At 42.6% G+C, this 16,734-nt stretch overlaps 1 protein-coding gene across 1 annotated transcript in view; it reads right to left on the bottom strand.

Moving 5' to 3' along the window:
* Positions 1-16,734, bottom strand: part of GALNT2 (polypeptide N-acetylgalactosaminyltransferase 2) — a gene marked incomplete in the record, with an annotated part of 519,141 nt that overhangs the window by 398,344 nt on the left and 104,063 nt on the right. Inside the window, 1 exon segment of the mRNA XM_053711154.1 lies at positions 9,118-9,185. Coding sequence (XP_053567129.1) covers positions 9,118-9,185 — 68 coding nt within the window.

Here is a 16,734-nt window from a genome sequence, read left to right as displayed (position 1 = left end):
GTCTAAAATCCTTTGTAGCTTGAAGATAAAACTTCAAAGCTCGAACCAGATCCAAACTATGAAGTAAACGTTCCTTCGAAGGAGGAGGATTTGGACACAAGGAAGGAACCACAATCTCTTAATTGATTTTGCGATCAGACACAATCTTAGGAAGAAAAGCCAAGCAGGTACGTAGGACAGCCTTATCAGTGTGAAACACGAGATAAGGAGGCTCATATTGCAAGGCAGCTATTTCAGAAACTCTGCATGCCGACGCAATAGACAGTAGAAAAAACAAATTATGCTTACCAGATAATTTTCTTTTCTTCTGACGGGGAGAGGCCACAGCTGCATTCATTACTTTTTGTAAATACAGAACCTGGCCACCAGGAGGAGGCAAAGACACCCCAGCCAAAGGCTTAAATACTCCCCCTACTTCCCTCATATCCCAGTCATTTTGCCAAGGGAACAAGGAACAGTAGGAGAAATATCAGGGTATAAATAGTGCCAGAAGAGAAAACCTAATTTTGGTCTGCCCATTGGAGTATACGGGCTCAAACATTCTTAAAGGCTCAAGAGAAAGCCACTGCTCTAGTGGAATGAGCCATAATCCTCTGAGGAGGTATAACACCCGCTGACTCGTAAGCTAAGCGTCTAACACTCCTCAACCAAAAATATAAGGAAGTTGAAGAAGCATTCAGACCCATACGCTTCCCAGAGTAGATAAAAAAACAAGGAAGGAAGAAGTTTGTCTAAAATCCTTTGTAGCTTGAAGATAAAACTTCAAAGCTCGAACCAGATCCAAACTATGAAGTAAACGTTCCTTCGAAGGAGGAGGATTTGGACACAAGGAAGGAACCACAATCTCTTAATTGATTTTGCGATCAGACACAATCTTAGGAAGAAAAGCCAAGCAGGTACGTAGGACAGCCTTATCAGTGTGAAACACGAGATAAGGAGGCTCATATTGCAAGGCAGCTATTTCAGAAACTCTGCATGCCGACGCAATAGACAGTAGAAAAAACAAATTATGCTTACCAGATAATTTTTTTTCTTCTGACGGGGAGAGGCCACAGCTGCATTCATTACTTTTTGTAAATACAGAACCTGGCCACCAGGAGGAGGCAAAGACACCCCAGCCAAAGGCTTAAATACCTCCCCCACTTCCTCATCCCCCAGTTATTCTACCGAGGGAACAAGGAACAGTAGGAGAAATATCAGGGTGAAAAAGGTGCCAGAAGAACAAATAAAATATAAGACCGCCTCATAGAATAAAAACGAGCGGGGAGCTGTGGCCTCTCCCCGTCAGAAGAAAAGAAAATTATCTGGTAAGCATAATTTATGTTTTTCTTCTTAAACCGAGAGATGCCACAGCTGCATTCATTACTTTTGGGAAAACAATACCCAAGCTATAGAGGACACTGAATGCAAAACGGGAGGAAAAAAAAGAGAGGTGGACCCTAATCTGAGGGCACCACAGCATGCAAAACCTCTCTCCCGAAGGCTGCTTCAGCAGAAGCAAAAACAACAAACTTGTAAAGTCTTGAAAAAGTAAGTAAGGAGGACCAGGTAGCCGCCTTACAAATCTGATCCATAGAAGCCTCATTCTTGAAGGCCCAAGAGGAAACCACTGCTCTCGTAGAATGAGCTGTAATCCTCAGAGGAGGCTTATGTCCCGCTGTCTCAATACTAAATGGAGGACACTTCTCAGCCAAAAAGATAAAGAAGAGGCCCTCTGACCCCCAAGCTTCCCGGAAAAGAGAACAAACAGAGAAAGGAGTTTGACTAAATTCCTTCGTAGCCTGAAGATAGGACTTCAAGGCACAAACCACATCCAGAAATACGACTAAGAAGGATTAGGACATAAGAAAGGAAGCACGATCTCTTGATTGAGGTTGCGAATTGACACAACCTTAGAAAGAAAACCTAACTTGGTTCGTAAAACAGCCTTATCAGCGTGGAAGACAAATAAGGAGGGACGCAATTGCAAGGCAGCAATCAAAGATATTCTGCGCGCAGAAGCAATAGCCCGTAGAAAAGGAACCTTCCAAGACGGAGCCCGTGCACAACTTTAAGAACAAGATTTAAACTTCAAGGAGGAGCAATAGATCTAAACACAGGTCTGATCCCAGCAGAGCCTTAACAAATGACTGCACATCAGGAAGCTCAGCGAACCTCTTGTGCAGTAACACAGACAGGGCCTAAATCTGTCCTAATCAGAGGACTTGCAGAAAAGCCCTTCTTCATTTTATCCTGGAGAACAGAATAAGTAGGTCCTCCACACCTTATGATAGATGCAACGAGCAACCAGCTACGAGCTTGAATGAGAGTAAAAATAACACTCAGAAAACCCTCTCTTGGCTAGGACTAAGCGTTCAATCTCCATGCAGTCAGCCTCAGAGAATCTAGACATAGATGAACAAAGAGACCTTGGTCAGCAGATCCCTGCGACAAGGTACCTTCCACGGAGATGATGACATCCCCACTAGTCCGCGAACCCTATCCCCCGCGGCTAAGACGGAGCAATCAGTATCACTGAGTCCTGCTTGATTCGAAACCACTACACTAGGAAGTAGTGGTAATGTCCGGAAAAAATGAAACTGGATTGAACCTCCAAGGCACCGCTAATGCATCTGTTAGCTCCGCCTGAGGATCCCTGTACCTCGACCCATATCTGGGTAGCTTGGTATTGAGAGGTTATAAGATCTACCTCTTGGCAATCTCTGCAAACACTCGGGATGGAGAGACCATTCCCCTGAAAGGATTGTCTGCTGAGGAAATCCGCTTCCCAGTTGTCCAGACCCGAAATGTGGATCGCCGACTGCGAACAAATGTGGGTCTCTGCCCACTCCAGAATCCAAGATACTTCCCTCATAGCTAGAGAGCTTCTCATTCCCCCCAGATGGTTGATGTAAGCCACCGAGGTTAAATTGTCTGATTGGAATCTGATAAACTGGGATGAAACCAGCAGAGGCCAAGCCTTCAGAGCATTGTATATTGCCCAAAGATCCAAAATGCGATCGGGAGGGAGCTTTTTCTCCTGAGTCCATAGGACCTGTGCCTTCCTGGCACCCCAAACAGCTCCCCATCCTGACAGACTCGCAACCGTAGTCACAATCACCCAGGATGGTCTTGAGATGGACGTTCCTTGGGACAAGTGATCCGGACAAAAACACCAAGAGAATGATTCTCTCAATCGGTAGTCCAGAGAAAACTTGAGACCGAGCCGAATGATCGTCGTTCCACCGCTTCAGCATGCGCAGTTGCAACAGTCTGAGGTGAAACCTTGCAAAGGAAATGATGTCCATGCTGGACACCATGAGACCAATCACCTCCATACACCGAGCCACAGATTGCCTTTAGGAGGTCTGGAGAGCAAGACATGTTGAAGCTAGCCTGAATGTTATAGAGCTGAGGAACCCTATGGAGGTGCGCTTGTATGTGATGAGAGTAAAAAACACAAGGTCAGAATCCAGAAGGGACGGCAGCACTCCCAAATAGGTAAGTGACTACAAAGTCCTGTAGAAACAGAAAGAGAGGCGCTACATAGAACAGTATCGTCTGCACAGGATACACAGAAAATCCCAAAAAACCCAGGCGGATGGCTACTCACATAGGAGAAGGCACAAAGCGGTGCCAAACACAGCAGGCCAAGACCTCAAAAAGTCGCCCGACAGACTCGCTTCTAGTTTCCGAGGCAGATCACGTGGTGGTGTCTCACCATTCAGGGGAGTAAGTTGCAAGAACGTCCTCGAAACCTACACCAATCCGCAGTCCACAAAGGCGGCTGAAGGTGTATGGAACGGGGGGGGGCTCACCTTCAGTGAACCAGTAGCGATAGCCACAACCAAAGGAAGGAATACTACGTAAGTAACATGCACTTGTCTAGAGCAGTGTTTCTCAACCATGGTATAGCTGAACCAGTGCACAGGTGAAATGATCCAAATCCAAACATAATAAAGCAATCATGTATAAATCCCCCACTGTTCAATAATTCCCCTCAGGAGATATTAACCCTTGATTCTATACAGATAAAAGGAGTCACACTGTGACCCTGTCTTCTTGCGTTATCATACATGCATAAAAAATGAACTACCCTCCATAAGAGACTATTCCAAAATCTTCTGACACTTCTCTGCCAACCTCCTGTGACGAAAGGCAAAGAATGACAGTGGGATTGAGGGAAGTGGGGGAAGTATTTAAGCCTTTGGCTGGGGTGTATTTGCCTTCTCCTGGTGGCCAGGTTCTTTATTTCCCAAAAGTAATGAATGCAGCTGTGGCCTCTCCCCGTTTAAGAAGAAAAAAATCTTCCAGGACAACAATTTGATGTCAACCAAATGCATAGGCTCAAACGGAGCCGTTGCAAAACATTAAGAACAAGATTTAAATTCCAAGGTGGAGCATTAGATTTAAACATAGGTCTGATCCCAATCAGAGCCTTAACGAAAGATTGCACGTCAGGGAGCTCTGCGAGCCTCTTGTGCAGCAAAACAGATAAGGCCGAAATCTGTCCCCTCAGGGAACTGGCAAAAATGCTTTTCTCCAGACCCTCCTGGAGAAAAGAAAGTATCCTGGCAGCCTTAACCTTATGCCAGGCTAAACCACATTCCTCACAGCAGAATAAGCAAGCTCTCCACACCTTATGATAGATGTGACAAGTAACAGGCTTACGAGCTTGAATTAGAGTATCAATAACCCCCTTAGAGAAACCTCTCTTGGCTAGGACTAAGCGTTCAATCACCACGCAGTCAGCCTCAGAGAATCTAAATTTTGATGAACAAAAGGACTCTGTTCCAGCAGATCCCTGAGAGTTAACTTCCACGGAGGAGATGAGGACATCCCCACCAGGTCTGCGAACCACATCCTTTGCGGCTATGATGGAGCAATCAGTATCACTGATGCCTGCTCCTGCTTAATGCGGGCCACTACACGAGGAAGAAGTGGTAATGGCGGGAAAATGTAAATCAAATTGAACCTCCAAGGAACTGCTAATGCATCTATTAGCTCACACGCACACACACATATATATATATATATATATATATATATATAAATCAGCAAAGGAAGGGAGTCACTCACAGGGTCTTACAGTAACAAACAGTGTCTTTATTGACGTTTCGGGGTTGCCCCCGTTTTCAAAATAGGCATATTAACAAACAAATACTTACCCCCTATATACCCCTACTAATCCCAAACACCCGTCGGTAAATTACGGCCGCGACCAGAAGAAACACAGAATCATGTGACGAAAACGTCACAGTGTTACCATGGCAAACGGATGCCGCACCGCGATCAGCCGATGTGACAAGTATAAACAATAACACAGCTGATGTAAACGTAACAGTGCCACATGAGTTATGCAGGATCAATATTGAGAGACAGATGCTAACCAACATATGATTTTGGGCATATCCTAACAATGTAGATCAACAGTAGGGATTAAGCATAATGTAGTACAATCTAAACAAGTAACCTGCTAGCCGTGGCGATGTAAAGGCACACCGGGTTGTGCTACCAAACAAGTACTGTCCTAGAATTTGCAATATAAGTAAGTAATGTGAATAGACGTATGCATATAGGCAGTAAAAAAAACCTTAAGTGGGGGCTATACATCAAAACAGTCAATCCATGCATATATTCACTGGCAAACAAGGACATATTATCTACAACATACTGCTGGATATAGAAACAAGACATACAAAATGAGTAAGTAATATATGTATGGAAAATCACGTTAAGTACAAAGTTGCATGTGCACCACGGAAGTTACATGTCAATTACAAGCAGTAATGTCAGGCTACATGTACTTATCTAAAAAGTACTGCCCTTGAATTGCATGATAGACAAGCAATGTGAATAAGCGTATGTTTATAGGCAGTAATATGCTATCTTAAGTGGGGGCTATACATCAAAAACCGTCAATTCATGCATGTATTCACTGACAAAAACATTATCTACAACATGCTGCTGAAAATAAAAACTACAAAATAAAATAAAAATACAAAATCAGTAATATACATAGAAAGGCCACGTTAAGCACAAAGTTGCATGTGAAATAGGGAGCAACATTATACTTCAATATTCGATTGCCAAGTTATATGTTAATTACAAGCAGCAATGCCAGTCCAAATGTACATTAAGCCCCCCCCCCAGGGGACACACACACACATATATATACATATATATATATATATATATATATATATACACACACATATATATATATATATATATATATATACACATATATACATACACACACACACACAAAACACGGAAGGGGACTGCATCCCATGACCCTGCAACATGCACAGCCCTGGGTGCACACTAGCACTCTCAGGAAGCTGCACTGTCCCCAGAGTCACAGGCAGTTAACCCCAGACAGGTCTGGGTGCAAGGCCCATAGGAAAAATTAGAAAACAAATTAATAGCTCTCAGCTAAGATTAAAAGCAAAAATTTAAGAGTTAGTTACCGCATCTCGCCAAATAGAATAAGCCCAGGTACCATGTCAAGGTCTCTTTTTTTTTTTTTTTTTTTTTTATTGCGCCAAACAAAAACTGTGCGAAAATCGACAGCAGCACAGCAAAAGTAATTGGGCCAAACAAGCTGAGCTGAAAAGTGATTGCAACAAGTTAAATGTTGAATAAACACCTGTCAAACACGTCATACACTCTCCATCTCTGAGCCCCAATAAAATATGATGCCTATTTTCACATAAAAGCAGTGCCCCTAAAACAGATTCCAAATGCTTTCCACAAGGATTTAACCCCTATAGTGCCGGTACCTTCATACCTAGAAGGGAAAGCACTTACCTGTGGATCCTGCTCTGTCAGACAGGAGCTGTCTTCTGAGGTGTGGCAGCTTTACTATATCTACCAGGGACCTATAGAAAAGAAAGAACAGAGTTATCTAACCCTGGCTTTCTATAATAGGGGTAGTAATAATGTTAGAAGTTTAAGCAAAGACCACCTCGCCGTCTTCTAACTGCTAATAGCCACCATTACACTTACTAAAGAGATTGATGTAGACAAAGCTAGACCCCAATCCTTGCTTGCAGGGAAAAAAATTCAGACAACATCTTCGCCATCCTCCCGTGATAAAGGCAAAGAGAATGACTGGGGGTTATGGGTAAGGGAAGTGATACTTAACAGCTCTGTTGGGGTGCTCTTTGCCTATGCCTGCTGGCCAGGATTGAATATCCCACTAGTAATTAGAATGTTTTGTGGACTCTCCATGCCATAGGAAAGAAAAGAGGTACCTGAACAAGGGAATGGTAAATCTGGCACAAAGTTAGACTGTCTTGTCTAAACTGCATTTTCTGAGAAAAATCCTTGCGATTCCCATTTTTACTGATGCAACAATTGCAATTTGAGGGACCGACGATAAAATATGGCAAAATGAGACTGAATCTAAGGCAGCCACCATGAGACCCACAACTTTCATGCACAAAGCAACAAAGGGAAAGATTGAGTCGAAGGTGTGTGAAAGCCTGTTACAACTTTAATCTGTGCTGATTTGTCAGAGACAGGTGCGTAGTCACTGAATCGATTATGAATGCCAGTAAAGAAACATGGGTCTCTGGAGCTCTTTGGAAGATATTTTTTTACCACAAGGACCATAAAGCAACCGAAAAACCGCTCGACTATGAGGCCCAGCTAGAACTCCCAGCTGTGAGGCCCAGCTAAACAAAAAGATCATCCAGGTAAGGATCTACAGAGATTCCTTGAACGCAAACTAAATTCATCAAAGCTCCTATAAACCACGCCTCCCAAAAGAGACTCAGTCTGCCCCCCACTACCCACTAGTCGGCATGGGGGCCACACCTTCATGCAGACAAAGAAGCTGGGGTAGATTTCTTGGACTGTTTGTTTTTGGAGCAATAAGGACTGGTCCTCATGGAATATTTGGAGCAGCCTGAACTCTGGGCAGATGAGGAGATCTGAGCTTAAACTTGTATTTGTTTTTTTATTTTGGGGCAGAAAATCTCCCTTACCACCAGTGACTGGTCTGGCAAGTAAGCCGCACCTTCATATGGACTTGGAGGCTGGGGTAAACGTCTTTCTTTTTTTCTAGCAAGGCTAAAATTTAATGAAGATTTTGTGAATCCAGAAATTTGGCAGGAAGCAAATCTTTCGATTGTTAAAAGAAATGTTTTGCAGATCTAAACTTACTCTTAAACGGTTTATCCTGTGGCAGAAAAGCTCCCTTTTCTCCATTAACTGTGGCAATAACATTATCCAGTCCTGGACCAAAAAAGGTTTTCTCCCTGAAAGGGAAGAGATACTAGTCTGCATTTAGAAACCATATCAGCAGACAAAGATTTGAGCCTTAAAAGGTTGTGACGCCAAAATCTGCATTCTTAGAATTAATGTGAATCATTCTCACAGCTGCATCACAACTAAAGCAGTTTGCCAGTCTCAGGAGATTTAATCCTGAATCTCACCCAGAGTAGCTAGATCCAGAGAACTAGTGGTTTGTGGACCCGCACCATTTTTATCAAAAAAATAACTGAGGATTCAGGGTAAGTGGGAGGGCTTTAAAGCTCTGGTATGTTGTGGTGTCTTGCCTCCTTCTAGTGGTCAAGCGGGCAATTCCCCGCTTGATGTCTCATGGACTCTTGCCATCTGATGAAAAAAATTAAATGTCATGTAAATTAAAAACAAATATCTTAAAAGTGCCAATATACTCAAGCAAGCAGCTGTGAACATTTAATTCTATTTACCTATAGTAAAAATTTAACACTGAATTATTGGCTATAGAAAAAGCTACAAAAATATCAGCAGCAGAAATAAACCTTCTAGAATGGTGATAGAGAGAGCCTGGCCTATTTGAAAAAATATTGCTTCAGCTGTAAAGGAACACCTTGTCAAATGAGCCAGGCTCTCTCTCACTGAAAAGTTTATTTCTGATGCTGCTTACATAGCTTTTCTATAGCCAATAATACAGTGCTACAATTATCAGAATAGGTCTTAATCAGGCTAAAGCAGCTATTTCTCATGACAATGGAAAAAGAGCATTCATTTAATACAATCCAGTAGTTAAAATAGATCTTAGGGAAGAAAATTTTACAGCACAATATGATTTTAATGATAACATGACAGTATTTCAGTAAAAAAATATAAAAGTATTAAACTTACCACTGTCACTGTAGTCATCTACCAAAATAATTTCCTTGATGAGGTGGGCAGGGCTTTTTTTTAACACACTGGAACACAAAATAATACAAGTCACACAAAAATAACTTAATATGGCCATAACATTGGAGAAAAAGATTTATTTATTACTAGGTGATAAGCCTGCCCAGAGGGCAGTCTATGTTTAAAAAAAAACAAACCCCCAAGATAATGTTACAAAAAATAAAAAGTAAAATAACAGAAAAAAATAAACAAAGCTATCCAAAATAAAAAAAAAAGTTTAAACCTAAACTAATACCCCTATAAAAATAAAAAATCCCCCCAAAATAAAAACACCCCCTAATCTAATACTAAAGTACCAATATCCCTTAAAAGGGCCTTTTGTAGGGCATTGTCCTAAGTTAAACAGCTCTTTTCCTTCTTAATATAAGGAGAGTCCACGGCTTCATTCCTTACTGTTGGGAAATACTGAACCTGGCAAGGAGGAGGCAAAGACACCCCAGCCAAAGGCTTAAAATACCTCTCCAACTTCCCCCATCCCCCAGTCATTCTTTGCCTTTCGTCACAAGAGGTTGGCAGAGAAGTGTCAGAAGATTCGGAGTAGTTCCTTAGGAAAGGTATCTGCCCTTAAATATGGAACCGGAGTTTTAAGTAGTCTTGTCAGCCTCTCAGTGAGAGCATTGACAAAAGTTAGAATCTGGAGATGTAGGGAGAGCTTTTCTGCGAACCCATCCAGACTGCCTGCTAACAGCTCCTAAGCAATCAGTGTTGACGAGTTTTACTGCCTGCTTGTTTTTCTCACTCAAGTCCATGTCGGGAGTGATGCTACAAGACTGTCACACTTGAGAGTCTGTCTTTCTGTTCCACAGCATGGATTCTGGTAAGATTGTTTAAATTTTCTACATATATTGAAAACGCTAGAAGACAGGGTTCACAGTGTGGCTCCTTTGATCTTAATAGAATCATGGGCTAATATCTCCTATGGGGGGATTATTGAACAGTGGGGATTAATCAAATGTGTTGCTTTGATTTTATGCTGCTTAATGTGTGAGAACAGGGGGTGTCAATCAGCCTGATCGCTGTTCCCAGCCTCAGAGGCGGCGGACAAGTTATGGAGCAGCAGTCTTAAAGGAACATTAAACCCACATTCTTTCTTTCCAGATTCAGATAGAGAATACAATTTTAATCAACATTTCAATATACTTCTATTATCTAATTTGCTTTAATCTTTAGATATCCTTTGTTGAAGAAATATCAATGCACATGGATGAGCCAATCACACAAAGCACCTTTGTGCTGCCACCAATCAGTAGCTACTGAGCCTATCTAGATATGCTTTTCTGCAAACAAATTAAGAGAACAAAGCAAATTAGATAATAGAAGTAAATTAGAAAGTTGTTTAAAATCGCATGCTCTTTCTAAATCATGAAAGAAAAAAAATTGGGTTTCATGTCCCTTTAAGACCGCTGCTTCATAACTGCTGTTTCCAGCGAGCCTAAAGGCTCGCGCAGAAACATGGGGAACAAGAGCCATTCGGCCCTTGTTAAATAAATAGACCCCTAAAACTTTACAACTTTACATTAAACACAAGAGTTTGTGGTTTTGTTTTGCTTAATTATAAAAATTTGTTCTGCTGCTTAAAAATTGGACAAACTGTTTGAAAAGGGGTAGAACTAGAAAAAGGTAGACTATCATGGTTTATAACATTCTGTTAATCACTCTTTTGTAAAATTTACATAGAAATGCAAACATGACCACATGCTCCTGGCTGAGGCTGGCTCTTTTTTGGCAAGCTATTTTGCCTTCAGCAGATAAGAGGCGCTCAGATGCATAAGTAGGTTTTTGCCAATTTCATCAAGGTGGGATAAGTATCTTTGTTAGCTCTCCACCAATGCAAGGGGCCTTTTAACAAAGTAAGCCTGGACTTCATTCTAACATAAAAACAAAATTTATGCTTACCTGATAAATTTCTTTCTTTCCGGACATGGAGAGTCTACAACGTCATTCCAATACTAGTGGGGTATTCAACTCCTGGCCAGCAGGAGGAGGCAAAGAGCACCCCAGCAAAGCTGTTAAGAGTACCTTCCCTTACCCATAATCCTCAGTCATTCAGCCGAAGGAAAATGGAAAAAGAAGAAACACAAGAGTGAAAAGGTGCCTGACGTTTACGCAAAAAAAAAAAAAAAAAAACACACTACTGGAATATAATTAAAAATAGGACGGGGTCATGGACTCTCCATGTCCGGAAAGAAATTTATCAGGTAAGCATACATTTTGCTTTCTTTCCTATGACATGGAGAGTCCACAATGTCATTCCAATTACTAGTGGGAACCGATTGTTTTTACTGCTCTTGAAAAAGACGATTTAGTCGTTGAAACGCGTAGAGCCAAAAGAAGAGCTTTTTAAATATGTTTTAATAAATATTTGTTTGTTACAAGAAGTATTTTCTGCTGCCTTTTTGGAAGTATTTCTAAGTTACCAACCACTTTTGAGGAGCCGGATTCCGAATTACTCGGAGTGAGTATACTGCACTTTATATATATAATTTATGAGATACAATCACCTGCAGTGTAATTTCCATTGTCTGCAGATACTAAAGCACAATATGGGAAAATCAGGATATAGATCCTTATGAAGAGGCTGAACTCTGAAATTTTCGGAGTAAGTATACTGCACATTATTTTGTTGTTTACTCCTGCGAATCACAAGCCAAGTTTCTTTCTTCAGTGTGTACTACAACACACAGAAGGATCCAAGACCAGCGCCTCTATATACATTTTCCATATTCTACTCACAGTCCTTTTGGGAGAGACTGTTAGAAGGCTGCGGTCACCTAAGAGGGGAGTATTGTGCTCTATTCTAGTCATTCTGTACATTTTGTTGTCAACATCTAGCATATCTGTATAGCATTTGAATTTATCTTGGATGGAGGAAAGGACCATGAATTGGAAGGTCCTTTCTCAGAGGTAACATCCAAGGAGGTAGAGATGACATCTATACAAGATCCGCAAACCAGATCCTGCGAGGCTATGCAGGAGCTATTAGGATCACTGATGCTCTCTCCTGTATGATATGAGCAATGACTCGTGGACGGAGAGCAAACAGAGGAAACAGATGCTAGAGAGAACATCCAAGGAACGGCTAGAGCATCTATCAGAACGGCCTGAGGATCTCTTGACCTTGAACTGTACTTTGGAACCTTGGCGTTTTGGCGGGACACCATCAGATCCAACTCGAACTCCCCATCTGATGGTTATCTGAGAGAACACTTCCGGATAGAGAGCCCAATCCCCAGGATGAAAAGTCTGTCTGCTCAGAAAGTCCGCCTCCCAGTTGTCCACACCTGGAATGTGGATGGCAGATAGAAAGCAATTGTGAGCTTCCGCCCATTGCAGAATGCGAGTCACCTCCTTCATGGCTAAGGAACTCCGAGTCCCTCCCTGGTGGTTTATGTAAGCCACTGAGGTGATGTTGTCTAACTGGAATCTAATAAAAAGAAACAAAGACAGTTGAGGCCACGCTGAAAGGGCATTGAAAATGGTTCTCAACTCCAAGATGTTTATGGGAAGAGAGGACTCTTCACGAGATCACAGGCCCTGAGCCTTCAGAGAACCCCAAACAGCTCCCCAGCCTGACAGGCTGGCGTCCGTAGTCACAATCTCCCAGGAAGGTCTCAGGAAACAAGTGCCCTGAGACAGATGCTCCTGAGACATCCACCATGAGAGAGTCTCTTGTTTGGGGGTCCAGATTTATCCTCTGTGACAAATCTGAATGGTTTCTGTTCCATTGACGGAGCATGCAAAGCTGCAGCAGTCTTAGATGGAACCAAGCAAAAAGGATGATGTCCACGGATGCTACCATCAGACCAATCACCTCCATGCATTAAGCCACTGATGGGCGAATGGCAGACTGGAGGGAAAGGCAGAAAGCAAGAAGTTTGGATTGTCTGACCTCCGTCAGGAAAATTTTAATGGACATGGAATCTATTATTGTCCCTAGGAAACCCACTGTTGTAGATGGAATTAGAGAACTCTTTTTCAAATTCACCTTCCACCCGTGGGAACGTAGAAAAGGCAAAAAGCATCTCTGTATGAGATTGGGCTAGTTGAAAAGATGACACCTGAACCAAAATGTCATCTAGATAAGGCACCACAGCAATTCCCTGGGATCTGATCACTGCCAATAGCTCCCCCAGAACCTTTGTGAATATTCTGGGAGCTGTGGCAAGAACAAATGGAAGCGCAACAAACTAGAAATGTTTGTCCTGAAAAGCAAACCTCAGAAACTGGTGATGTTCCCTGTGAATGGGAACATGAAGGTATGCGTCATTCAGGTCTTTGGTAGTCATAAACTGACCTTCCTTTACCAAAGGAAGAATGGAACACATAGTTTCTATATTGAAGGACGGAACCCTGAGGAATTTGTTGAGACACTTGAGATCTAGGATTGGACGAAAAGTCCCCTCCTTTTAGGGGACCACAAATAGATTTGAATAGAATCCTAGACCTTGTTCCCTTAGAGGGACTGGTACAACAACTCCCAGGGAGGATAGGTCCTTTACGCAATTTAAGAAGGCTTCCTTTACCTGGTTTGAGGATAGTCTTGACAGGAGAAATCTGCCCCTTGCGGGGCAAGACTTGAATCCCATTCTATAAACCTGGGATACTATGTCCACAGCCCATGGATCTGGGACATCGCGTATCCAGGCTTGACGAAAGAGAGAAAGCCTGCTACTCACATGATCAAAACTTAAATCTGGGGAAGAACCTTCATGCTGATTTAGAGTCAGCGGAAGGCTTCTTGTTCTGCTTTCCCTTATTCCAGGGCTGACTGGATTTCCAAGAGGACCTGGATTGGTCTGGTTTGGAAGAAGAAGAGGAAGACTTCTGTCCCTTAAAGTTGCGAAATGGACGAAAATTAGAAGTCTGCCGACCCCTAGGTCTATTCTTCTTGTCCTGAGGCAGGAAAGAACCCTTTCCACCCGTAATCTCTGAAATGATTTCTGCCAGACCAGGTCCAAACAGAGTCTTATCCTTATAGGGTAAAGCCAAAAGCTTGGCCTTTGAAAAAACATCAGCCGACCAGGGCTTTATACCACAGAGCCCTGCGTGCTACTACAGTGAAGATAGACATCTTAGCTCCCAGTCTAATTATCTGCATATTAGTATCACAGATAAAGATATTAGCTAGTTTGAGAGCTTTGATCCTATCTAGGATCTCCTCTACCTTAGTTTTCTCTGTAATAATATCAGACAAGGCATTGCACCAATAAGATGCTGCTCCCGCAACCGTGGCGATACTCGCTGCAGGTTGCCACTGTAATACTTGATGGATATACATCTTTTTTAAGTAAACTTCTAGCTCCTTATCCATGGGATCCTTAAAAGAGCAACTATCCTCTATAGGAATGGCAGTTCTCTTAGCAAGAGTAGAAATAGCTCCTTCTACTTTAGGCACACTGTACCAAGAGTCGTGAATAGAGTCAGCAACAGGAAACTTTTTTAAAAACAGGGGAAGGGGAAAAAGGAATCCCTGGCTTTATTCCATTTCTGAGCTATAATTTCAGATATCTTCATTGAAACCGGAAAAACCTCCCCAGAAGATGAAGAATCAAACTCTATACAGCTTAGAAGACTTTGTGGGGTTGATAGCAACCGAAGGTTCAGAGTTGTCTAAAGTAGATAGGACCTCCTTCAGTAATAAACGGAGGTGTTCCAGTTTAAATCTAAAATTTACCTCTTCAGATTCTGAAGATTTTTCTACCAAAGTGTCAGTCTGAGATTTCACCTTCAGAAGCTACTGAAGTATGCTCCTAATCAGACAAATAAAAAAAGGTTGACCAGCGCATAACGAGAGGGGTCAGAGGCCTTATTAGCAGACAAATGTTTACATTTCCTCTTATGCTTACCCGAAGTAGGGAAAGCAGACAAAGCTGCCTATACCGCAGAAGTTATCTGCGCGGAAAAATCCCCTGGTAAATAAACACCCCCAGGAGGTTGCAAGGCACTATATGCAAAACTGATAAGGCTTAAGACATTTGAGGAGAAAGCCGAGGCATATCCAGCACAGCTATAGCCTTATCAAAATAATAAGAGTATTGCATTGAGCAATAATACTTTTTTATTGGACTAACAATACATTTATAAGTTGACAAGCTTTCGGAAAATTGTCCTACTTTTCAAGTCTGAAGCAATACTGACCAATTTGATGGAATTTACAGATTATATCTTAAAACAAAGAATGGCTAAAAATTACAAAGTGTTACAGAGGTCTGAGTGCAGGGGAGGAGGGGGTGTCGTAAAAATCATGAGGGGGAGGGGCGGAGTTTGCTACCAAGCTGTACAGACGCACATAATGCAAGCTCCGTGATATTTGAACGGGAATCTTAAAAAACCCCGACTTTAAGCCCAAAATCATCTCTGAATTTAGAGGGACCTTTCCAGAGTGCCACTGCCCTATATTTGTGAGGTATTTGTCCTTTTTTTTTTTTTCCTGAAAAGCGACTAGCTGGGACTCGAAGACAGGCCACGCACAGGAGGCCGGGTATCCGCCTCGGTGGAGGACTGCTGCAAGCCCGTGTGCTCTTTGCTCACCAGAGCACAGACCGAATAGAGGTGAGGAGAACAACTTCTGAGAAGCCTTCTACCCGCCACTGATCACCTTACTGGGAGACACGGCAGTCGTGTTCCTTGGGCCTGAGGCTCCTCGAGATTGCCGGCTCCGGATCCCTGGGCTGGACTCCCGCATAGGAGGAGGTTATTGGGGCTGACTGGATCAGTGGGTTTAGCTGCACCAGTGGAGGCCTTAAGTTGCCCTAAAAGGGGCCATTTTCGTCTCTCCCACTGCCTTTGGAGAGATTTCCCGCAGCAGTAGGTACCCAGGGCCCTCATTTACATAGAGCGTCGCTACCACCTTAGGCACCTACACAACAGTATCTGGGGGTATCTTGGAGCTCGACCACCAGGATCTACCGCTTACCCCGGCATACTGCTCAGAGGGCCAGAGCAGGAACGTTCCACAACTTGAGCCAAAAATTTAGATCCCTTATGCTCAAGTTCGGTTATTATGATATATGTGGCAGGCTTTACATACTTTAGATAAAGATTTTACACACTTCTCCAACCCGCATTCAGCCTATTTCAGACTAGACTACTTCTTTTGTCAGGCCCAAACACTGGATTACACTACAAAGGTCTCTATCCATGTATGCCCATGGTCAGACAATGACCAGGTCTCCCTAACGCTGCGTGAATTCCCTGACAAACCCTATTCCCCATCGTGGACTATGCCACACACTATTCTAGCAGACATCCCCTTTAGGGAAGCTTTGAGGAAAGACTTACAGGAGATAATTAAGTTAAATGACAACTAAACGGTTGCCGATAACGCAGTCTGGGGCGCTCTCAAGGCTTCAATACGAGGGTTAATAATTAATAAGCAAGCTTCCATTAGAAATGCCCTAGGGCTACCTTCATTGCAAACTTTCGGCAAACTAAATAATCTTGAGAAACTGTAAAGAACATCCCCCTCTGCAGCGCAAACTAGGGCTATCAGAGACCTTAAAACTCATATTTGCAACCTAGAATTAAAAACGTACACAACAGCAACTAATAAAAGTT

The sequence above is a fragment of the Bombina bombina genome, chromosome 4 (assembly GCF_027579735.1).
Source record: "Bombina bombina isolate aBomBom1 chromosome 4, aBomBom1.pri, whole genome shotgun sequence".
Taxonomy (NCBI): Eukaryota; Metazoa; Chordata; class Amphibia; order Anura; family Bombinatoridae; genus Bombina; species Bombina bombina.
The sequence above is the reverse complement of the archived record's forward strand: the minus strand, read 5'-3'. Positions and strand labels throughout refer to the sequence as shown.